Below are 25,429 nucleotides of genomic sequence, written 5' to 3'. Positions count from 1 at the left end.
TAATGTGAAACACAAAGAGAGAAATGAGAAGAAAAGGAAGACTATGCAAGGAGAAGAAAACTTTAAAAGGATGATTAATGTCCTCATAAAATTGTTTTAAAAGACATTTTAATTACTTTCACTGAGAGTAAAGACATTTTAATTCTACTTTCACAATTTACCATAAAATTCATTGTTAAAATGTATAATTCACTGGGTCTTAGTTTATTCAGAGATGTGCAACCACGACAACTAGTATCAGATAAAATAAGATATTGCAACCATGAAAGAATAGGAGACTATTACTGAAGAGAATATATTGAGAAAATTCTTTTTTAAAAAAATATTCTTTAGGCTGGGGATGAGGCTCAAGCAGTAGCGCGCTCGCCTGGCATGTGTGCGGCCTGGGTTCGATCCTCAGCACCACATACAAACAAAGATGTTGTGTCCGCCAAAAAAAAAACCCTGAAAAATAAATGCTAAACATTCCCTCCCTCTCCCCCCCCCCTTTCTCTCTCTTTAAAAAAAATATTCTTTAGTTGTCAATGGGTCTTTATTTCAATTATTTGTATGTGGTGCCAAGAATTGAACCCAGTGCCTCACACATGCTAGGCAAGTGCTCTACCACTGAGCCAAACCCCAGCCCCTGAGAAAATTCTTAATGCTTTTAAAAATAAAAATATCACAAAGAAATGAACACCTTTAGAAAGGCTGGAAGGTAAAGTTAACTAAAAGGCCAAAAAGTAGAGCAAAAAGACAAAAATTATAGAAACTGAGAGAGAAAAGAGAAAAAAAATCAGGGAACTGGTCTAGGAAGTCCCACTTCCAAATAACATGAGTCCCAGAAAGATGGAACACAGAAAAGGAAGGGAAGGATATCACAAAAGTTATGATTCCCCTATCTAAAGGGGTGAATTTGGAGACTGAAGGGGCTGAATAATCGGCACCATGAATGAGAGTACATCACAATGAAATGTCATAACAACAAAGTGAAAGAGTTCCTATTTCTGGGAAGAAGAAAGTTTCCTCACAAAAGGTCAACAACCAGAGTGGGGTGGATTCGGAAGTCACACTGGAAGCCAGAAGGCAAAGGCAGCAGTGCTTGCAACATTTTTGCCCAGTTCTAAAACAGAAGTTAATACTCTGTCAAAATACTGTGGGAGAGTAGAATAGAGACATTCTTACACGTGCAGAGTTCTCCATAGATGAACTACTTAATGTTCCCTTTTCCAAAAAGCTACTAGAGGATATGGCTACCAGAATGAACATATCAAGAAAGGGAAAGAATGAATGGGATCCAACTAGAAGAAAAAAATGAATCCCTATGATGATGGAGATTCTAAGACCACAGCACGGCTGATCTAAACTAAATCAGAGCAGAAAGCTCTGGGAAATATTTCTTTGAGAAGACAAAACTGACACAATATCCATGTGTCTGAATACATTCAATATTTTTTGTTAGATGAAATTTAGGCAGACAATCTGAGATTGAATTAATGATAAAATACATGAAAAATAAAAGTACCAATTCAGGGGTTGGAGGTACAGTTCTGTGGTAGAACACTTGCCTGGAGTGTGTGGGGCCATGTGTTTCATCCTTCGCACCACAAAAAAGAAAAGAAAAAGAAAAAAGTACCAGTTCAATTGTTAACTCTAGAGCAAACAAAAGAATTCATAAGTAAACTATTTTCATAGCATGACTCAGCTATGAAAAGAATTTACATAGTCATAATAACATAAACCTCAAAGGGTGATCTAAACAAAACTGAGATGTGCCGGTGTGGGCATGGGAAGGTAAATGACAACTAAGTCTCGGGACTGGCGATATAGCTCAGTTGGTAGAGTGCCTACCTCGCCTCATGCACAAAGCCCTGGGTTCAATCCCCAGCAAAACACACACACACACACACACAAAAAAAAAAAAAAAACTGTGGATTTAGACCAAAATCTGGATCTGGTCCCTGTTCTTCCATTGGTCTACTGAGTGGGTCACTTCTCCATTTACAGCCTCAGGGTGCTCATCTGTAAGACTGTCTGACATTCCTTGTCTAAGTAAAGTATTAAATGTCTGTCACACAGCAACTGGAATAAATAGCATAGCCCATTACAACATTTATGAGTATGTAGCATGGCAGGCACTATTCTAGGCACTTTACATCAACTAATTCACTTACTCCTTGCACCAATTATATAAGGCAGATACTATTATTCTGCTTACTTTACAAATGAGGCAACTGAGAAACACAGTGGTAAAGTAAGGTCATCAAGGTCACCTGACTTAAGAATGGTAGAACTAGGATTTGGCCACAAATAGGTTGGCTCTAGGCCCAAGTTTCAAGCTCAGTCCAAAAAACAGTAGTGGCAGGGACAAATTCATAAAGTGAAAAGTGTCTGAGAGCATTTACAGGCTAACTACACATCCATTCAGGATGTTATGGAAGGGTAAGGAGAGGGACAGTCTATATGCAATGACTACTAGGATCCCAGACAGCTCAGACTCTTAATGAGGTGCCAAAGGAGTATCATTCACAAAATTTGCTCTCTTCCATCTCTATATAATTTGCTGTGTCTTTTAAGAGGAATATCCCTTTCTTCGCTTGCCAGGCAAATTCTTCAGCATCTCACACCTGGTGAAGACGTTCTCAAATGTCATGCTACTAGTTAAGTGCTGCTCTGTGGTCCTTGAAAGCAGACTTAGGATGGAGCAACAGGCCATCTGAATCATGCCTCAAGCTGGCTTGGTGCTAACCAGATGATGGTGTCAAGGTGGAAAATTCTGAAGAATTAAGAGAAGTAAGGTCCACACACATGACAAGGGAGTGTTCCATGAGTTAGCACAGGGCTTTGCAGTGGGACAGAGAGAGATGAGGCTGAAGAAGACAGGCTGGCCTGTGGGCTCCAACCATTCAGAGCAATATGTATTTGGTCCCTTAGGCAGTGGGGAGATGAGGGCTCTGAAAAGAGGGTAAGCAATGCTTATAGTCTGCTGTCACTTTGTGGTGCACATACACAGGGGAGAGAGGTACATTTGCATAATTCTATCTGCACAGTTCTTGAGCTCAAAGTCATTCTACAGTTTTTTGGTTTTTTTTTTTTGATTAATGCTTTTGACCTGAAAATACCAAGATAGGCTTTACAGTTTTTCTCCAAACTTTCTCTAAACCCAGAAGTAATTAAAAAACATTTTTAGTTAAAAAAAAAAAACAACTATATTACACTATTTTCTCCGATGCCAATAAATACATTATTAGTAAAAGGCTACAGATAGAATATGAAATATGAAGTTGCAGTGTAATGACTGCACCTTACTCAATTTGCTAAATCACGCTGAGGCCACTACAGGTGGAATACTTACTAAGCATTGGTTTTAAGCCAGGACTGTGCCAAGACAATGAACAAAGATGAATCGAAATGGCCCTTCCCTCAGAGCTTACAACCCAATGAATTTTACAGTATGAAAAATTAATAAGACCCGTTCATTTGAAATTCTCCCCTTTAAGTCATGTTATCATCCTGTGCTCAGCACTTTATTCTGCCCTACAGTCTATATGATTTTCTAGAAACATACCCTATTAAGAATACAAATATCTAATCTCTAATCTCTGGTGTCAAATAAGAATTTAATTTTAACTTTCTCTTCTACATAGCAGTCTATTAAATGTTGCTCCCTGTGAGCAAACCAAAGAGTCCTTCTCCTGGACCACACCTGTCATGAGAAAAGGTGTGTTGTACTATAAAACGATAAGCTTTCAGACTTTGGTTCTTGGTACAACTCCAAGATCTTCTTTATGACATCACCTCAAGCCACTAAGGTCTCAGATATGTGAAAATAAGACAACTGGGTGGGCTTAAACAGCAATACAAACTGGGAGGCAAATTAGCAAGCATGATATACTTGGGAATTCTTAGCATTATCATAATAAATCATGTACACCCATGATAATTTGCTCTATTCTGTTAGCTTTTTTTTTTTTTTTTGGTGATTGAACTCAGGGCACTTTACCACCAAGCTACATCCATCCACAGTCCCTTTTTATGTTTTGAGACAGAGTCTCATTTAGTTGGTGAGGCTGACCTCAAATTTTTGAGCCTCCTGCTTGAGTTGCTGGGATTACAGGTATAGGCCACCATGCTCAGCCTTATGTTAGCTACTATAAAAATGAATGAAGGGAAAATCACTTGTCATTTCAGTTGTTACAAAAAGACATTTTATCATTTCACAAAACGCTTAAATTTATTTTACATTTTTGGAAATAGGTGTAGAATTAAATGTATCATATATACAGAAGTTTATTCAAGTCTAAGGACAGAAATATTTTGAAAGCACAGTATCAAATGTATTTATTTTCTTTGGCTATTTCTGATATAATTATTGCTCATTTATGGATAGAAGAACCACTGTGAGATTATCACCACCAAGACTTTAAACCTTGGCTTTGAGTCAAAAGTGCCCTCTTCAACTAACCAATGCTAACCAGTTGGGGTCACCAAATATTAGTATCAAACCAAGCCCCAACTCCTCCCATACCAAACCTGAATATGGTAAACAAGCTTCAAGAAAAACACATGACTTTTTTTCTCCAGTTTGTATTATCCCTGCCCAGCCTTCCTTGGCATGAGGGAAAAATTAAAGAGTTTATTATCTACTTTCAAGACCAAAGAAAAATGAACCCAGAGCACCAGTTCTTAAGGGAAAAAGGCCACAAATTCTGGAGTCTTTGAAAGATGGTGCCCAAACTTAGTTTCTTATCTTACATAAATCACTGATCCTTTTAAGACCTTAGTTTAGTTCTCTGTTCTTAGTTTGGTACTTGTCATCCACCTGCTCCACAGAGTTGGCCTAAGTAATCAGATACCATGTATTTGAGCTGATATAAAGAGGGAGATGAAATGAAAAACAACTTCCAAGCACACTGTAATCTCAGTGACTCAGGAGTCTGAGGCAGGAAAATGACAAGTTCAAAGCCAGCCTCAGCAACTTAGTAAGGACCTACACAACTTAGCAATTAAAAAGGGCTGGGGGGCTAGGGATGTGGCTCAAGCGGTGGCACGCTCGCCTGGCATGCGTGCGGCCCAGGTTCCATCCTCAACACGACATACAAACAAAGATGTTGTGTCTGCCGAAAACTAAAAAATATTTAAAAAAAAAAAAAAAAGGGCTGGGAATGTGGCTGTGTTTGGATACTTAATTATCCTATGACATAACTCCAGATTGTCCCAGGGATTTTTACAAAAAATGAAATAAAAATTTCCAACATTTTATAAATCACCAGTTCGAATGCTATGCTAACGACTCCTTAATGTCAATTTTTGCCACATAGATGATATAATGATCCTGGGATCCTTAATAAAATAGAACTGTTCATGTTTTCTTCCCATGTAATTTTTTAACTGCAACTGAAAGGCTTCTGATTTTAACTATGCTAAATAGTCCACGGACCACATCTGAGGGATTATCATTGAGCATAATCTATAGACATAATGTGGATATTTTTTCATAAGGCCCAATACAATCTGCAAATAGATGACTCTATACACCATGCACAGTACACACAAACTCAACAGTCTGACATCTCCACTCAGCATCTGAAACTCACATATCTAAAACATAACTCTTCCTGCTCCAGATCTTACCTTCCCTGAAATGTTTCCTTTCTCAATAAAATAGCAAAACCATCTAATTAGTCTTAACAGTAATATAGGAATCATCTTTAATTTATTTCTCCTTCTAGTCCTCTACCCATATACAATGTTTCTAAGAACTGTATATTCTACTTAAAAAGGTTATCCACTTCATGTCATTTCACTGCCACCACCCTAGCCCAAGTCACCAAATCTCTCACTTAGACTATGACAATAATCTCTTAACTTTTCTACGTGGGTCTACTATGGTCTTTCTCTGTCTGGTTCTCCATCAGGCAACCGGAATCATTATGGTGATTCTTTGCCTAAAACTCCAATTTCCAAATTCCCTGCAAAGTACTGGAATGTCTGGCTCCTGCCTACTATTCACCTCATTTTCTTCCTTCTACATTCTATGATCTGGCCTTGTGTTAAAGAAATTAACTGTACCCCAATATTTGCTTTCCTTTTCCTCAGCAATTAAATCTTGTTTGTTTTGTTTTGTTTTGTTTTTTTAGCTTAAAATAAGGGCATGGAATAATAATCTTTCCCAACCTCACTCTCTCTCTCTCTCTTTTTTTTTTTTTTTTTTTTTTTTTGCTTGGAGGTGGGGGTGTGGTGGTGGGGAACAAGGGATTAAACCTAGGGGCACTTAACCACTGAGCCACATTCCCAGCCCTCTTTTAATTTTTGAGACATGGTCTTGCTAAGTTATGTAGGTCCTCATTAAGTTGCTGAGGCTGGCTTTGAACTTGTGATTCTCCTGCCTCAGACTCCTGAGTCACTGAGATTACAGGCATGCACCACCAGGCCAGGCTCCCAGCCTCTCTTACAGATAAGTGTGGCCAGGTGACAATAAAGACAAAAAAGGGGGATGTGGCCATCTCCTTTCCTTTTCCTATCCTGCTTGTTGGAATGTGGAAAGTGAGAGCAGGAGAAGTCAACTGGATCATTAAGTTGAAGGTACCAGTGAAAGGCAGACAGCACAAAATGGATGAAGACAAGTCCTTGATATCTGAACCCACCATATCATCCCTGGACCTTCACATAAGAAGCTCCCCCCCCCCCCCACCCGCAGCATCCGCACTGTGGTGCTGGGGATTGAACACAGGGCTTTCTGCATGTGAGGCAAGCACTCTACCAACTGAGCTAAATCCCCAGCACAAGAAGAAAACTTCTTTTTGTTTAAAAACAAAAAATTCTTTGGGTTTCCTGTTCCCTGAAACAGTTTTGTCTAAATTTTTATACCATAACAGACTCCAGGTTCTCCCTTCTCTGGATTCTCTGGATGCAATTACCTCTACCTAAAAACACTGCTACCTTGTCCAGCTCCTTAACTGCTTCACCTTTCAAATCTAGGCTAAGATATTACTTTTTTATTTAAGTCTTGTTTGACATCTGGATGAGCTTAAATACATTTCAAATTTATTCCTAACCTTTTACCTTAGAAAATATTCATCACACATTTACTTGGATTAATATTTGCCTCTTCCACCATGCTACATACTCTAAGATAAGTATCTGCTTTGTCCACTGTCATCCAAATGCTTGGCCCAACCAATATTTGCTCAATTGAACATATGACTAATGCCACGGCCCTGGAATGATTTTTCTGGACCACACCCCATGGATTTCTTGGCCTTTTATGTTGGGACTTCTATAAACCCCCATCTATCAGTCCATTCCTGTCAGATTGTCTCACAATGTAAAGACCATTTCTCTCCATTTGGTTTTAGACAAATCTTAAAAGTGCCAACTCCTTGAGCAGATCTGCAGTTCTTTCTACCACTGCTTCATGTTCTTATAATATGTATAGGTACTAGAATGAAAGTATTATGTGTTTTCTTGGAATTTTTTTTTAATGGAGATCTTTTGCTAAAAAGACCAAAAAAGACCAATATTTTTAAGAATCAGAATGTCTTAAGGCATTTTCTTCTAGGAAAACATAATACACAAGGGGGCTGGGGATATAGCTCAGATGATAGAGTGCTTGCCTTGCACGCACAAGGCACTGGGTTCAATCCCCAACACCACCAAAAAAAAAAAAAAAAAAAAAAAAAGAAACATACAAGGGCTGGTGGTAAATAGCTCTGTGGTAGAACACTTGCCTAGAATGTGAAGACTCTGGGTTGGACCCCCAGAACCAAAGAAAAAAAACAAACATATAAACTATATTGCCTTAATATTCTTGTCATGTACAGGAAAATATTCTTAAAACATTTGAAAAGTCTCTGGTCTTAAAGTAAACAGAACCTTTCAATGACATTATAAGTACCTGTTGGTTTACTGTTTTATGTACTCATCCTTCATTGACTGATGATTCTACACGGCTTATTCATTTTCAGATTAAACAACTCTCTCTCTCTCTCTCTGTGTGTGTGTGTGTGTGTGTGTGTGTGTGTGTGAGAGAGAGAGAGAGAGAGAGAGAGAGAGAGAGAGAGATAACACTGTGGACTGAAATAGGATCTAGGAAGAAAGTAATGGGACATTTTTAAAAATCAAGAGATCTGAATGATAGTTCCAATTTTGCCAATAAAATGACTCACTGGGTAATCCTGAATCTGTCTTTTTCTAACTCTAAAATGAAGTGTTCAGTGCAGATATGAGGAGAAACTGGATATTTACAAGTACCCACGGGGATCCTAATTTTGGAGGGGCTTATAATGGCTTAAATGAGTCTACAACCTATTCTTCAAGGATCTAAAATCAAGTATGTATTTTGGAAAAGCCAGTGTTTTCGAGATGAGAATAGCCCATAGAGTGTGAATCTTCCCAGTTTATGTTATTCTCTTTCCACATTTATTGGCTGCCACACTCGATTGAGAAGGTGTTTTCAAAAAAAAAAAAAAAAAATCTGCGCAGGCCATTAAAACATAATGGTGTTCACTGCCACTCCCTTGATCCTTGAACATCCTTTCTCTTAAACTGATCTAGAGCCTAATAAGGAAACTCCACCGAGCAACTAATTCAGCGTCTGTCAACTGAACGAATACCTGCACTACAACATGCAAAGACATTTTGGCTAATTCAGCGCTGTAGAGCAAGGCCAGCCTAGACCCTTCTTTCTACGCCTTTAAAAAAGGTTAGAGAGGTAGCACGCGCCCAGAATGAACAGGTTACAAACACCTCAAATAAGTCCCGGCAACCCCATGCTTCGATTCTGAGAACCTGCAGACTCTGTGGATTCCTGCCTGATCTCTCCAGAGCGACTGCCCACCTCTTTACAACCCTTAGAGGCGATCGCCCTGCCCCCGCCCCCTTAGTACCCAGCCGGCCCTGACCTCCTCGAACTGCTCGCCGGAACAACCAGCGCCACGAGCCTCCAGCAGCTCCCGGAACTGCTCAAGGGTGACGGACTCTTCGCCGCGGCCCAGCCGCTCTTCCAACCAGCGTAGCAGCGCGCCGTGGTGCCTTGACACTAGCGACTCGTAGGGCGGTGCGGGCCGCAAAGCAGCGGCTGCTTCTCGTAGCCGGGCAGGTTCCAGCAGCGCGGCAGCGGGAGGCAGCGCGGGGGCCGCAGGGCCCAAGCCAGGGGTCGTGCTCGAGTCCGCGGCCCAGTCCTGGTGTGGGCCCCAACTCTCGCCCCCGGCGGCTGCCGCTTCGTCTTCACTGCTGTTACTCGGAGCGTTCCCCATGGGGTCTCCGTCTTGGGTGCCCGGCTCTGCTGCCGCCGCCGCCTCCCTGCCACGACCTGTCAACCTCCGACAGCACCCGGCGGGTGGGGACAGGCAGGGAACGCCGGCGGCGGCAGCGGCTTCCGACTTCCTGGCCGTCAAGTGAGGACTGTTGCAACATCGCCGTTAAGCGACTCTACCAACTCACGACAGTTAGACAAGGACAGCCTTAGCAAAGGATAGAACCCTGATTCCCTAGAAGACGCGTCTGTCAAGATATTACGTCATCCCGCAGCCTCCTCTACCGCCATCTTTGTTGGGGGCGGATAGCCTATAATCAGAGAAGGTCTTCCGCTGCTGTTCTGCATTCTCGCCATCCCTTTACGTTCCCAAGCTATATTTTAAAAAGTATGAGAAAGAGTCGGGACCAAGTAATAAGCTTTTCGCACAAGAATTTTAAAGTGTGTGTGTGTGTGTGTGTGTGTGTGTGTGTGTCGTGCCGGTGACGTCACGGACGCGTCTCTGCCATGTTAATTGTGGTTAAGAGAGGCGGCAACTTCGTAAGTGCGGTGTGGTCGCGGCTGTCTAGATGCAGAGCACCTGCGGGCGTGGACTCTTGCTGAGCCTGGCTGTGGTGGCGGCGGCAGTGTTGGCAGCACGGCTAATGGGCTGGTGGGGTCCCCGCGCCGTCTTTCGCCTTTTTATACCCGAGGAGCTGGCCCGGTACCGCGGCAGGCCAGGGGATCCGGGCCTTTACTTGGCATTGCTCGGCCGCGTCTACGACGTGTCCTCTGGCCGAAGGCACTACGAGCCTGGGGCACACTATAGCGGTTTTGCAGGTATTAGCGAGGCTGCTCATTCCTTTTCTTCCTGCGCGGGGACCGGTGTCGTTCGTTCATTTTTTTCAACTGTTTCTCCCCACCCCCACGTTCCTCAGACCGCGGTGGCGAACCAGCTGCTCCATCTTTTTGGTCTCTGGCGAAACTACAGCCAACTATTATCGACCTGTATCCTCCCTGTTCACCGCTGTTCGTGACTTAGGTTTGAAAAACATGTTTTGGTTACCCACTTTGGGAAACGGGAGGATACCTGCTTTGTGCCAGGTTTAGTGCAGGGCGCTCAGGACACAGAGATGAATGAGATCCTCTTCCCTGCCCCCACAAATCTATGTATTTCAGCCTCCTCTCTAGGTCCCGACTCTAAGTAAGTTTTCTTGTTACCCCACGTTTTCCCTAGAAGTAGCACCTTTGGTTTGTGTCATTCTTACTTCCACTGCAGATGCACTTATCTGCCTATCTTTAAAAAGATTATGAGGTTAGGGGCTGGATTGTGGCTCAGTGGTAGAGTGCTCTCCTAGTATGCATGAGGCACTGGGTTTAACCCTCAGCACCACGTAAAATAAAGATATTGTGTCCACCTAAAACTAAGAAATAAATATTTAAAAAAGATACCTATTTATAAAAAAAAATATTATGGGGTTAGGTCATAGGAAAGAGGTCTGGTCACTTGAACAGTCCTTTAATACTTAGAATAAACTTCACCTCTTGAGTAATTTGGGATTGCAGGTGCACACCGTAATTCCAAATTACTCGGGAGTTAAGGATTGCAAGTTTGAAGCCAGCCTGGGCAACCAGACAGCCAGCCTGTCTCAAACAATAATAACGAGGACAATGACAAAACCTTGTAATAAAGCTGTGCATGTTAGGCTCCTAAGAATCTTCTCAAGTTTTTCCTGCTGTCACTATTTTACATCTGAGGAGATTGAAGAAGATTTGCCAAACAGCCCTCACAAATAAACACTGACAGAACGTGAGTCAGGTCAACCAGCCTAGTGGTTTTTGTTTGTTTGTTTTTTAATAATTTTTACACTTTATTTTTTAAAAATATTTTATTATAGTTGTCGGTGGCCCTTTATTTATTTTTTTATATGGTGCTGAGAATCAAACTCAGTGCATCACACATGCTAGGCAAGTGCTCTACCACTGAGCCACAACCCCAGCCCTATACTTTATTTATCTTTGGTGGTGCTGAGGATCAAACCCAGGGCCTCAAATGTGAGGCCATTGAGCCACAATCCCAGCCCTGCAGCCTAGTGTTTTGGAGAGTGTTTCTTAACTAGACCCAGGGACAGTTCACCTGCCAAAATTTAAAAGGAAAAATAAAATACAAGGGAAAATCTAAGACAAGTAACTACGCTGATATTAAATTAGCATCTTCCACTTGTCATTATCTTAGAGGAACTGGGAAGCTGCCTCTGGCCCTTATATACAAATCACTTCCTTCTCTCCAAGCTCAGCACACATTCCAGCAAGGGGAGCATCTTATCCAGGGGCTACCTAGCAGAGCTGTTTTTTATTTTGTACTTGCCAGTTGAGAGCACTTTTTGGTACACTGTCCTCCTACATGCTAATTCACTTGTCATGGATGTCTGCATAAGTATGGGCAAAAAAAACTTTCATTTCTGAGGTGATTCTTTTCTTTTGCACTGAGCTCTACTGAGTTCTGTTTGCCTGATATTCATTAAATATCCATCTATTGCCTGCTACCATGTGTTCTACCTTACAGTAGATCCCGAGGATTAAGAAATTAGATGCCCACATAGTCTAGTAGGGAATGAGACATATTCATTTATTCATTTTTGTTTATTTACTATATTTTTATTGATATGATCCACAGAAAATATGTCCCTTTAAGTATACAATTCAGTGGGGGCTTTTTAAGTTAGAAACTCGTGCAAACATCACTAATTCCAGAACATTTTTACCACCCAAAAAGAAAATCCAATTTATCTATTTCCTTTGATTGTGCTTTTGATATCCTAAGAAATCATTGCCCAATTAAGATCACAAAGATTTACATCTGTTTTATTCCAAGAGCTTTATAGTTTTTACTGAAAAATTCATCTTTGATCTATTGATATTGGGAGCCACAACCAAGTCAAGGTGGCACCTGGCATTTTGCCAGAAGGAGTGGTTGAGAGGCAATGCCAGCAAGCCATTAGGATGATGATGGTTAAGATAAGCTGTGTATGGTTATTGGGATAATGACTGATTGCTGTAACTGGATGATGCTAAATTGAAGCAAGCTGTGTGTTCAGTTGTGTATATGAACCTCTGCTGTCCGGCAATAAGGCGGCTCCTGCTACCTCGGGTGCCTGCTACTTTTGAGTTCCTGTTGAGTTCTCACGAAGTTCCTGTTGAGTTCTCGTTGGTTCTCACGGAGTTTCGGTGGAGTTCTGGTTGTGTTCCCGTGGGGTTCGGGCAATAAAGTAGTTCCTATTTGAACCTACAAGTGGCTTGTGACCTCCCGGTTATTTCGTGCCCAGCCAGACTGCGACATATTTTAAGATAATTTTGTATATAGTATGAAGTAGGGGTCCAATTTCATTCTTTTGCTTGTGGCTCTTCACATGTTCCAGCACCCATTTGTTGAAAAGACTATTCTTTTCCTTTGAATCGTCTGGGCACCTTTGTTAACAATCAGTTGGCTTTAAATGTATAGATTTCCAAGTTCAACAGTGAGGTGCTAAGAAACTCAGTGAGACCCTGTCTCTAAATAAGATACAAAAATGGGTTTGGGATGTGGCTCAGTGGACAAGTGCTCCTGAGTTCAATCCCCAATACCAAAAAAAGAAAATCTAGAGATTTCATTCAGTCCATAGCTATTGGGAACTTGACTCAAGATTAGGCACTATACCAGACACTGGAGAATCAATATTAAATGAGGTTGGGTGTTCTTTTCCTTGATAAAATGTACAGGCTAGTAATAGAAAAGACAAGACATTAAGTGAATTATGCAATTAATGATTTATTTTGTGATAATCATTAAAAAGACTAGTTTTATCAGGGACCCTAACCTAGCTGAGGAGAAGGAGAGAAAGACAAAGAAAAAGCATGCGCGCATGCATGCATATAATGAATAATGTAGAAAGTGGTGAGGCCAGATGGGCAGTCATTGGTGCAGGGCAGCCATTGGTGCATGACATGTTAAGAACTTTGGACATTGCCATAGGACAAAGGAAAGTTATTCAGGACATTTTTGGGGGGACGGGGCAGAGGAATGACATGATGAATTCATGTTTAAAATATCATTCTTGGGTTGGGGATGTAGCTTAGTGGTAGAATGCTTGCCTAGCATGTGCAAGGCCCTGGGTTTGATCCACAGCACTGCAAAAAAAGAGAGTCTAAGTGTTATATGGAAAATATATTCATGGGGCAAGAATGAATGTGGAAAAATCTGCTAGGTTTCTGCTGTAACAGTTTAGATGTGAGCTGATGGCAGCCTGGGCTTGCTTGGTGGCATGTGGAGACAAGTAGATACAAGAACTTTTTTGGAAGGAAAAATAGGACTTGGGCACTGAGTACTTGTGAGGGGTGAAGGAGGTGTCAAGGATCACATTCCTGGAATGGTTGACATTTACTGAGATAGGAAAAACTAGAGTAGGTGCAGGTTTCCTGGGGTAGGAGTTGCTGATGACTATTAGTTCACTGTGAACATTTTGAACTTGTGATGTCTGTAAGATGACTGAGTGATGGTGAGTAGGTAGTTGGCTATATAGGTCTGGTACCCAAGAGAGGTCTAAACTAAAGATACAACTTTGGTGATCTTTGACATACAGGTAGAATTTGAAAACAGAAGCATGAATAAGGTTGTCAAGTGAGAGGGTGTAAACAATAATCATTCCCCGAGGCTTGTGACAGGAGCTAAAAAAAGAGGAAGAAAACCAGGAAGGTAGCATCATGGAAGCCAAAGGAAGTGGTCAGCTGTATTAAATGTTACTGAAAGTAAATGAAAGAATGTGCCAAATGTCAAAGAAATGTATTTTCCAGATTCAGGGGTGTCTATCACAGAGGAGGGGGATTACATTTCCTGGAGAATGGGGGTTATCAGGACAATCTTTTTTGAAAAGAAATTTTTAAGTTCATACAGTGTTGGTAATTTACAACTGAATCTGTTGGAAACTTCTCTCCTGCAGGCAGAGATGCATCCAGAGCATTTGTGACTGGAGACTACACTGAAGCAGGCCTTGTGGATGATGTAATTGATCTGTCCTTCTCTGAGATGCTGATACTTCAAAATTGGCTTTTATTCTATGAGAAGAATTATGTTTTTGTTGGTGGGTAGTCCACAGGTCATTTCCATAGATTTCACTTGGTTGTTCTGCAGTGTTTTTCAAAAGGCCAGATTTTTTATGAATTGGGCAAAAGGTTAAAATATGAAAAATTATATATATATATATATATATATATATATATATATATATATATATATATATTTTTTTTTTTTTTTTTTAATATTTTAGTGTAGTTCAGTGTGGAGTTCTTGCTTAGCATGCATGAGACCATGGGTTTCATCCCCAGCATCCTCCCACCCCAAATCTGAAAACCAGCTCTGGATTTTTTTTTTTTCACTTTAAACTCTGGTTATTAGTGTGGCAGTGAGTCCCTGATGGAGATGGATGGGCATCTGTTTTTATCACAGTCATGGAAGAGGATTGCCAAACCATTTGCCTTGGCCTCAGCTGCCCAAAGCCGATGGGTGCCTGTCCCATTCTTGAACTAAGCCAGCTCCAGAAGGGCAGCTTCACTGTCTCACTCTTTTCCAGGCATCTAGCTTCAGCACACAGCCAGGAAGCTTGAAGTCTAAATTGGTGTGCAGTTTGACAGTACCTTTTTATTTTGCTCTCTAAGGAGACCAAAAATCTTGAGTGAACTGTCTCCAGGGTGGAAGTTATGCTAATCAGACATTTTTTAGCTGGTTGTGAGGCACACACCTGTAATCTCAGCAACTCAGGAGGCTAAGACAGGAGGATCACAGGTTCAAGGCCAGCTTCAGCAACTTAGTGAGACCCTGTCTCAAAAAAATAAAAAGGGCTGGGGATGTGGCTTAGCAGTAAAGAACCCCTGGTTTTTTTCACCAGTACCAATGATTGAATGAAAGAAGGAGTGAATATTCGTTAAAGGCAATTGTGTAAGGAATGGCACCTGGTACTTACTGGTGACACATGAGGGAACTCATCTTAAATGAAAAGATAACTAACAGTGTCCTAAGACACTGCTAAACGATAGATTCCTTCAAGGGCACTGAGAGCTGGGAAGGCTAAGAAATTTGTATTTTAGGAAGCCATTCTAGGGTTTTAAATAGGCATAGAAATGACATGGTAAGATGCATGTTTATTTATCTATCTGTCTTGTCTATCAATCCATTCATCTTGGGTGTTGAACCCAGGGTATTCTATCATTAAACTACATCCTCAGTCTATTTTATTTTTCATTTTGAGACGCAGTCTCATTAAGTTGCCATCCCTGACCTTATGATCCTTCTGCCTTGGCCTCCCAAGTAGCTGGGATTGCAAGTGTGCTTCCCCCATACCAGGCTCAATTCATGTTTTGTCCAAATGCTTTGTGGATAAAGAACTGTAGGGGGGCCTGAGATGACACAGAGACTTCTTGGGAGGCTATTGTCACAGTCTGTGGTTTGGTTTAAGATGGTAGTGGTGGAAATGGAAAGGAATGGACAGAATTGAGATATGTTTTAGAAGTAGGATTGATAAGATTCACTAATGGATTAGACATGAATTAAGGGAAGTATATATTTGGATGTGAAAGAGGGGGAGTCTGAGAGATCCAAGGCTCCTCATCCAAATAACAAAGGCCAGAAGTGACATAAAAAGATATGAGGAAGTCAGGGAGGGATTGGACTTGACATGAATGGAATCCTGAACATGTAGAATATACATGCCAGTGGAATCTGAGTCAGTTCTTGGTGACTGCAGAGATAGGACACACACAGTTGGGGACAGGCAACACATAATACCACCTATGTAATCAAACCTTACAGAAGTGCTTTCTGTTGTTTCCCTTGCTCCGTGACAGAAGCTGGCTGTGATGGCCATTTTTACCTCAAGACTTGGACACATTAGGACCCTGCACCCAAGGAGAACTGATCTGTTTTGGTTCTGGCCTGTAGGCTGCAGACCACTTGCTAGCTGCTGCCATAGTCTGGACTTTAATTTTGACAGGCATTTTAAATGAAAACCAGTTTCCATTCATGTCCACTGAAAGCCTGTGCCATTGAAGGGGAGAAAGTGGGCATCAAGCCAGACTTCTTACTAGCTTCATAGCCTTCCCTAGTTGCTGGATCTCCTAATTTCTGTCTTATAGATATGAAAACAATTATTTCTCTCAGATAGGTTGCTATGGGGATTTTAAACTGTTGGTGAAGTTCTGATACAAAGTAAGTATATATAAGTAATAAAGTATACAGCATAGTGTCTGATACAAAGTAAGTGCTCAGTAAATAACTTGTAAATAGTTTGTTTGAGTAGAATTGAGTTACACAAATGTAAACCAATAAGCTATTCATGCAAACATTTGTTAAATACCTACTGTGTGCCCTAAGCTTTGTAAAGCATTAGTAAATGAATCACACAATGTTCTACTTTCAGGGAACCGATGTCTGGAGGGAAGAAAGATTCAGGAATTTCTGCACTGGAGGATAGTTCAGACAGAACAGGGATGCTTATATATGGAGTCTTGTAGGATGCTGACAGAGACTGAGAAGGCACCAAAAGTCCTTCCAGGGCTGTGGTGTAGCTCAGTGGTAGAGAGCTTGCCTAGCATGTGCAAAACCTGGAGTTTGATCCCCAGCACTACATTCACACATATGCACATACGTGCATGCACTCGCACAAAGTGTCTCTAGTACAAGTTCTCAATAAGCAAGTACCCAACAGGCTATTGTAGTGCACTGAATTCCAAACCCCTGGGAACTTGAGCTTGATTCCAATGACTCAGCATCTATTCATGCTTCTCCCCAACTTTTACTCTGACTTCAGCTCTCCTGTCACCACAGGAAGGGTGATAGGAAGGTTCTATGGAGAAGATGGGCAGCCAACCCCAGAACTGATTCAGGTGGAAGCCATGATGGTCAAAGGCCTGGAGGCAAATAAATGGGAACAGAAAGAGAAGCAGAAGTTCCCACCCTGCAATGCTGAGTGGAGTGCCACCAAGGGTAGCCGGTTCTGGTGTTCCCAAAAGAGGTAAGCCAGCTTCTGCTCCCTTCCATCTCTTATCCAAATCAAACTTCTAGGCTGTCCTGCCTGCATTGTTCAGGGAATCCATGAATTAATTGTTAACCCAGGGAACTTTTTCAAAATACATGTGCTCTCAACTTTGGTTGCATGTTAGATCTTCTGGGGAATTTTAAAAAATGACTGATGGTGGGATCTCCTTCCAAATGATTGAGTAACACTAGGATTCAGACTTGGATCTGAGATTTGAGTATCTCCCACTGTCCCCTGCCCCAAGACCCTGGGGGTCTGGCAGTGAGGAGCAGGCATGAGTACTGTTTCTCACTTGCTTTGACACGTTCAGCCAACTATGATTTGGGTTTCTTGTCTGTCAGTGCACATTATTCCTGCCTGCTGGAGAAAAGGATGGGAAGATGGCCCATGCCATAATGCCCTTTAAAGGCACTGCACATTCTGAGTAATTCCAGGAGGTACAGGCTAGATGGAAAAGTCTTTCCCTGAAAGAACAAAGTGAGGTGAGCCTGATTAGAAATGATGCCACAGAGATTGTTCCGGGTTGGTTTGGGAAGCTGGAGAAACTGGTATTTTTACTACTTTAAACATGAGGCCAGCCAGACTTGAGGTTCAACTCAAGACTCTCAAATTGCCGTTAGCTTTACTAAAGGGACAAAGGAAACCAGACACTGGACAAACTTTCTAGCCTCAAAGACCTCAAAATGAGTCCAGCTCTCACTGAAAAGGGACAGGGACTGTTGGGGGGAGTTCACATCCCTAAGTGCTAAACTGTGTAGATCCACCTTCTTCTGCAGGGCAGGTGGCTCATTGTGTGGACAAGAGCAAGCAGTCAAAGCTACCAGTTTTCCCTAGATCCTGCTACTATATCATCACCCATTAGGGGAGTGGGGTAAAGGAAGGTGCAGGAAGGAAAGGCCTTTCTCTCCTAAACAGCATTTTTGAAGATTCAGCTTCTCTGGTGTCATGTGTCATGTGAGAACCTGGGCCTTTGCACTTTAGGGGGAGGAGCTGGGATCTGAGTGGGCTTTTCTGAGGCACAGGTTCAAATGCAGGTGGCCTGAGAACACTTGGCTGCCATAGGTCATCCCATGGGCCTATAGAGTACATTTAGATGCTTGTCTGTGCTCTGCTGGAAAGCCTGCCTCCCTCTCCCTCCCATCTGTCTCCTGAACCCTGCCTTGCTTTCAGGAATGAGCTGCTCAAATGAATGTGGGGGCCCTATCCCTGAGCCTCAGCCCAGTTTTTTGTTTTTGAGAGAAATGTGTATCTCTGAGAGAAATGAGCTCTGAAGATAGGACTCAGATATGGAGTAAGGATCACCAGTGGAATGGATGACTAGATGGGAAGGAGGTATTTGGGGCCCCAACAACCTTGTTCTTAGGTAAGCTACAAGTGGGATGGTTTCTAACTGGGTAGCAGTTTTTCTGACAGCAAGTAATCCTGGTCCCAGGCACTGGAACATATATGAGGTATCAATTCTAAAAATCTCATTTTCCTTTCGCAAGACCTCTGAGTCCACAAGACACAGAACTCAGTACCCTAAAATGAGTTAGGTCTCTGTCTAGGACAGGAGGTTGCCAGACTATGTTGGGCCAAGCTGAATCCTCTTATCTCTGAAGCCTGGTGGCATCAAGAGCTAGGCCTATACAAGGACCAGTACAGCTGGCAACAACTCTTGATGTGAGTGGCTCCCAGAGAAGGCTGACTTAGCTGGCCAAGACCTACCAAGTTGCCCAATTCCCACTAAGTTCCCAGGCCCTAAAGTTAAGATGTCCTGCACTAGGATAGAATGGGGACTAGAGAAGAGAAGCTTACATACCCAAAGGTGGGATCCTTTCCCAGCTGTCAGCATCCTACAGGGAAGAGGTGCTGCCTTTTTTAAAGGCACTAAGCAACAGCCAAAGAGCAGTGAAAGGGACAATGGGCACTGTCTTTGACCCCGAGAAAGTGGTGTTGGTGCCATGCAGGGGAAGCTGGAGGAAGTCAGGAGAGCAAGAAGGCGTGGGCTGAATGTTGCAGAATGCAGCTTGGGATAGCGCTAAGGTAGGAAGTGGAATGGCTTCTCCTTTTCATAAGTTCTCACTGGCTACTTCCTTTGTTCTTTGTCACAGAAAAACTCACTAAGGAGACCTCTTTTTTTTCTGCCCATAGTGGAGGTGTGAGCAGAGACTGGATTGGCGTCCCCAGAAAGCTATATAAGCCAGGAGCCAAGGAACCCCGCTGTGTGTGTGTGAGAACAACCGGTCCCCCTAGTGACCAGCTGCCTGACAACCCTACACACACAAATCGTGGGGACCTGGATGACCCCAACTTGGGGGAATACACAGGCTGCCCGCCTCTGGCCATCACATGCTCCTTCCCACTCTAAGCTGACACCCTGAATCTTGATAACACAGGGAACCCTGCTGAAAACTTACGCTCCTGTATCCTAGGATGGCTCCTGGCATGAGACAGAAAGGTCTTGAAGGAATCTGACCACATCCTGCAAATGTGCCTCACCATGGGCTCCCCATTCTGGTGACAGGCAAGAGATTGGCAGCCAGCCTCATACTTGTCTGCCTGTTCTGACACTATTCCCCCTAGGCCTATTTGTGACCTTCCTTCAGAGCCCTCAGAAATTAAGGGCACAGATATGACCAATTCAGAAATAATGGATAAACAAGGGGAAAGCTCTGAGCTTTCTTTACTGTGGACTCCCAAGCTGCCTAATCAGCTGCCAGCCTGGGCCCTGCCCATAACCCCAGCTCTGTCAGCATCTGAAGCAGTGGCAGAAAGGGGCAGTGTCTCAGCAGATACAACCCAAGAAACTGTGCACGTTAACAGCACCAGCGGAAGGAAGAACACTTGTGATCACTGACTTTCATGACTTTTCTTCTGACTTCCACCCCAAGGCAAACTTGAATTTACAACCCAAAGCCCATTAGCTTGATTAGAGCTCCTGCAATAAGCATGGATAATAAAATGGGGTAGGCCAATTCTGGAATTGGAAAGTTTTTGCATATACATGGCTGCATCAAATCCATGTGTCTCTGAACAAAATAACAATTTAAAGCAAGGGTATTCTTTTAAACACTTAAAATCAGGTGTGGTGTGTTTATAATGGGAGAAGTCTGCATAGTGATTGAAAGGTAGTTTTGCAGCTATAAAATTAAGTGGTTAGCCTAACATCAACATCTAGGCAAGACTGCAAATGTCATTGCAAAGAGCCCTGACTCAAAGTGGCTGGGCTTGCAACCTGTCCAGCGGTGTGTATGTCTAAGGTCATCTGTAATCACCTACACTTGACAAATTTCATACTCGGTTACCTTTTTTTTTTTCTTTTTGTGGTGCTGGGGATTGAATCCATAGCCTTGTGCATGAGAGGCAAGCACTTTACCAACTGAGTTATATCCCCAGCCCTCTCAGTTATTTCTTGAATTCTTATTAAGTAGATGAGGGCAAGGAATGTTTCTGGTTCACAGATAAGGACATGAAGACTGATGCTATTACAGGTTGTGGGCTTGCCTTATTTGAGCCTTCCCCTCAGTTCTCTCTCCATCCCCACCCCAGGCCTACCCCACCTAGACCTGTATCTCTTCCTGTCTCTTGCCCTTCCCTTTGAGTATGCATTAAAGAGGTCACTTCTATGACATCACAAATAAAATACTGTCCCTCAACCCCATGGTAGTGGGTAACTATCATACCTACTTCCTATTATAGCCAAGCATTTTGAAAAAATAGCTTATACTCAGGATCTTTGTTTTTCAACCCTCATTTGCTATGTAGCAGTCACCTGCCTTCTCTACTCAGTAGCAAGATCAATTCTGTACTGGTAAACACCATAGTCACAGTCAGTTCTTATCTACCTTGAGCTCTTGACCCTGTTGACCATGAGGTCCTCCATGGAACCCTTTTGGCTTTATCCTGGTTTCCTTTTCTCCCTCTGACTCTTCCTTCTCAGTCTCCTTGAACACCTGGCCTCCTCCATGAACCTCTTTCTACTGGCTCTCCTCCCTCCTATTTCAGCAGCCACTTTTACTGTCAGGCTGTACCTCCAGAATGAGCAGCTTTCCAGAGTCTTCCCCGTTTTTGATACTGTTTTCATCATTCCACCCACAGCCCTTGTTTTCCAGGAGAGCAGCACTTCCATCTCCACCTGACCCCAAGAAAATGTCCTGGCAATTGGTCATAGCTCCTTCCTCCCTCCTTCCCACCACTCTCCAAATCCTGCAAGTCCTACTTCCTCAGTTCTCTTGCCATTCCTGTACCTATTCCTGAACTATTCTGGAACTACTGCAGGAGTCCACACTCCTTCCTCCACACTGCTGCAAGTCATCTTTCCTCAGTGGCTCCCTGCATCTATGAGGACTAAGTGCCAGATCTCCAGAGCCTTTGCAAAGGGCTTTTCTGTGGCCTATCTCCTTCTAGTCCCTGTATCTCCTGTATCCTCCCATGTACATCTGCTCTCCAGCCTTCCTCTCAAAGTATTATGCCTACAATGCCTTCACACATTGGTTTCCTCTGCCTAGAACAATATCTTCTCTGCTTGTTTCTTCAAAATCCAACCTCTCTAGGATGCCTTCATTAACCACTGGCCCAAAGGCTGGATTTAAATGCATTTGCCCTAAGTTCCCATAGCACCCTGTTCACTTGTCCCGACCGGCAGGACACATCAACGTGGGCAGCGAACCTAGATGGGGAGGAATGAAGGGACAAGAGACACGAAAGGAGACAGCAAGACAGTAGTTCTGATCAAGCTGCAAACTTTTATTGTTCACACAGGGGTATTTATGGGCTGGGGATGGGGAAGCTCTCTTATCGGCAGTTGCTAGAAGTCTTCACAAGGTGAGATAACGCAGGATGCTTCAGGAAGACAGATGGCCATAGGATGTCTCAGGGAGATAGATGGCTGCAGGGTGTCAGGCAAGATGTCTCCCAGGGGGCTGTTTCTTGTAACTGTCAGGCTGTTCTTTGAAGGAGAACTCCCTTTTGGTCCCTGGCACTGTCGGGCTATTCTTTGAAGGAGAACTCCCTTTTGGTCCCTGGCATTCACTCCCATAAGAATATATCAGTGTGCTTTAGCCATGCATTTCCTATCAGCCTCTTCAGTGAGTCACACTCTTTGAGGACAGAAGCGTAGGTTCTTCAGCTTTGTACACACATATTCACAGTGCTCAACATGTGGCAAGGGCACAGGATTAGATCTATTTTGGCAATGAGGCAACTAAGGCCCCCTAAAACTTAAGATGCCAGAGCAATGCAGCTGAGCCTGGAATTTGGTTTTTGACTCCTGATTCAGTGCTATTTCCATTCCGCCACATTTTTGCATGTCTGCTCTCCCTGGGGCAGAAGCAGAAAGCAGGAGAGCTGAAATTAGGACCTTGTTCTGAGTTTCACGTAGCTCTGAGGTCAGTGCCTGAGGCTCCTGTTCTGGAAACCGTCTTCAATTCCAGGTTAATTGGAAAATAATCACTCCTTTGGTCGTTCAGCAAGTACCATTAAGACCTTACTAAGTTCTTACTAAGGCTGGGTGATGTGGTGCAGGCCCTGTAATCCCAGTGGCCTGGAGGCTGAGGCAGGGATTTCTCAAGTCAGCCTCAGCAACTCAGTGAGACCCTATCTCATTAAATAAATTACAAAATAGGGCTAGGGATATGGCTCAGTGGTTGAGTGTGCCTGGCACCAGAAAAAAAATAAAAATAAAAAACTTACTAAGGGAGAGGCATTGAATTGTGTGAGGATAGGGGAAAGTGAAGATCCTGGCCTCTGGGACTTACTGTATGGTGGGGGAGTCAGAGGCCATTCTTGGGCAGGAGTGCAGGGATAGTGTGAGGGACAAGCCCAGAGATGTGTAGACCCTTCAAAACAAACTGCAAAAGGAGCAAAACAGGTGTCTTTAGTGGACATTGGCAGAGTCTAGAAGGTGCGTGGTCTCTGACTGAAACAAAACTTCTGAATCCACGTTCCAGGACAAATTGGCCAGCCTTGGGCACCTGCTCAGTTCCTTGCTCAATGAGAGCTCATTTCTCCTTTGCTGCCAACCACTTACTTAGTGGTAAAGAACTTCCCTCATGTTAGAGCAAATGATTCATGATTCGAAGGGCTTTGTCATAAGCTGGTGATTAATGGAGAAATGCCTTCTCTTTCCAGTAAAGGTAACCCTGGGCAAAACTGCAGAGAAGGGCAGTCCCTTCCTGATGGAAGCCACAGAAAGTCCAGCTTAGGCTGAGCATTCAGTTAGACTTGAGGGAAGTAGAAGAAAATGTGTTGGGCAACTGTGCCAGGCTGTGCCCTGTGCAGGGAGCTTTGTTCTCATTTAATCTCCATGTCAGCCTTGAGAGGTTTCCATTTTATGGCCCAGAAAAGAGGCATAAAGTTCTCTCCATCTTTTACTAGAGGTAGAATTTCCTTAGCTATCATACCTACTTCCTACCACAGCCATTATATAGCTGTTATCAATGATTAAAGTAGCCATCAAGTTGACAGAACTGAGCTGTTTTTTTTTTCCCCCACACCAGTGAGCAGTGTCAAAAGAAAAAGGCTGGGCAACTGCTGGCCAACATGTTGAAGGTAATCTCATCACCTGCCTTTCAATTCTGAGAATTCAGTTTGCTATGAACACAAAACTAAGAGGAGTCTGGATTTTTTAAAAATTTTTTTAGTTGTAGATGGACACAACAATACCTTTATTATTTATTTATTTATTTATTTATTTATTTATATGGTACTGAGGATCAAACCCAGTGCCCCACGCATGCAAGGCAAGCAAGCTACCATTGAGCACAACGCCAGCCCTGAGTCTGGGTTTTTTAGTGACATCTCAGCCTGTCAAAACCCCCGTCTCATCACTTGCTTTGCTCTAGGGAAAGCTGGTAACTAAAACCTCAATCCCACAGAAAGGTTGGGGCTGTGTCCCTCTGAGGACAACCCTGAGCTGGACCCCTCTCCCTTGAGACTGTCCTGTTCTACTAGAGGCCCCAGATTTGGTCAAGTGGGCAGCAGAGAGAGATTGCAGCCATCAACCTCCTCCACAGGCCCTAGGGTGAGAACACAAGAACCTGTGCGCTTGGAAGAAAGGAAGGACATATTAATGACTACTGATCATTTTCCTCCAGGCAGACTTGTGAGCTAGGAAAGACTCTGGTCACCTCAATTATATAGACAGGGAAACTTAGGCACAGAAATTACGCAGCTTGCCCAATACTATCAGCGAATCAATGACAAAGCAGAAGTAAAGCCCAGTGCTCTTTCCTGGTTGGGCAAAAACATGAAAGTCAACATCCATCAGGCTGCTAATTGTGCTACACATCAGTGACAGGGTGATTATCTTCAAGGACAGCTACTAGAATTACTTGGGATTGTTGGGCATGGTGGCACATACCTGTAATCTTAGCAGCTCAAGAGGCTGAGGCAGGAGGACTGCAAGTTCAAAGCCAGCTTCAGCAATTTAGCAGTCAAAGCAACTTGCAAGACCCTGTCTCAAAAAACATAAAAGGCTGGGGATGTGGCTCAGTGGTTAAGCACTCCTGGGTTCAATTCCTGGTACAAAAAAAAATTATTACTTGGGATTAAGTGGAAGTTCTTAATAGTGCCTATTAACCACAAGAGAATACATTGGAGAATAAGGTGTATCAAAACTGGTTGGAACTGGGGGGGTAAGCAAAATGAAAGGTAAAGAAAGGGAATACAATGTTAGTGCAATAAAGTGTTTTGAGGGCCAGGTGAGCTACTAGATTTGTACAGGGGTTTTATGAATCACTAAATCTTAAATTTGCAAGCCCCTAAACCTTCTATAGTTTGCTCTGAAGCCGGTGGTGCCAGACTTTCCTTCAAACCTTGAATGGACCTCCTTGAGTTGCTCCTAAATAATGGAACCAGAGGGGTTATTTTCAGGATCCTTTGAGGAATTTCCATAGGATCAGGAACTGGGATTATGCAACTTCAACCACACCCATTGCCATGCACTGAAAAGTCTGGACCCAAAGCACAGAAGTTCAGGCAGTTGTTTGCTTTCCCTGAAATAGCTACTTTCTGACTTGTTATCACCAATATGTTTCTGGAAAAATGTTGGAATTCAAATGTTCCTAAAGGGTAGCTGTTAAAAGAAATTTATTCACATGTCAAGAGGTTTTTGTTTGTTTTTAATGCTTATTGGTACTTCTGCATTAGAAGTAACTACAAATGTCTT

The 25,429-nt window shown here is 42.9% G+C and overlaps 2 protein-coding genes across 5 annotated transcripts in view; one reads left to right on the top strand and one right to left on the bottom strand.

Moving 5' to 3' along the window:
• Zzef1 (zinc finger ZZ-type and EF-hand domain containing 1) overlaps window positions 1-9,358 on the bottom strand; it is a 122,349-nt gene extending 112,991 nt beyond the window's left edge. The window contains exon 1 of the mRNA XM_076871594.1: window positions 8,883-9,358. Within this exon, the coding sequence (XP_076727709.1) occupies window positions 8,883-9,236 (354 nt within the window). The 5' untranslated portion in view covers window positions 9,237-9,358. The remainder of the gene's footprint in view (window positions 1-8,882) is intronic.
• Window positions 9,359-9,548: 190 nt separating this feature from the next.
• Cyb5d2 (cytochrome b5 domain containing 2) lies at window positions 9,549-25,384 on the top strand. Of its 4 annotated transcripts, none has more exons than XM_076870984.1 (4): window positions 9,549-9,623; window positions 14,191-14,331; window positions 17,070-17,256; window positions 19,414-25,384. In XM_076870984.1, exons 2-4 carry the CDS (start codon window positions 14,277-14,279, stop codon window positions 19,628-19,630), a joined length of 459 nt encoding a protein of 152 aa, XP_076727099.1. In that variant the 5' UTR covers window positions 9,549-9,623; window positions 14,191-14,276; the 3' UTR covers window positions 19,631-25,384. The 4 variants fall into 4 exon arrangements, with proteins under 4 accessions (XP_076727099.1, XP_076727100.1, XP_076727098.1 ...); XM_076870985.1 differs by having other exon boundaries at window positions 9,592-9,646; XM_076870983.1 differs by lacking the exon at window positions 9,549-9,623 and adding an exon at window positions 9,771-10,054.
• Window positions 25,385-25,429: the final 45 nt, after the last annotated feature.

The sequence above is a fragment of the Callospermophilus lateralis genome, chromosome 11 (assembly GCF_048772815.1).
Source record: "Callospermophilus lateralis isolate mCalLat2 chromosome 11, mCalLat2.hap1, whole genome shotgun sequence".
NCBI classification, from domain to species: Eukaryota; Metazoa; Chordata; class Mammalia; order Rodentia; family Sciuridae; genus Callospermophilus; species Callospermophilus lateralis.
Note: the sequence above shows the minus strand (reverse complement) of the source record. Positions and strands in the feature narration are given on the sequence as shown.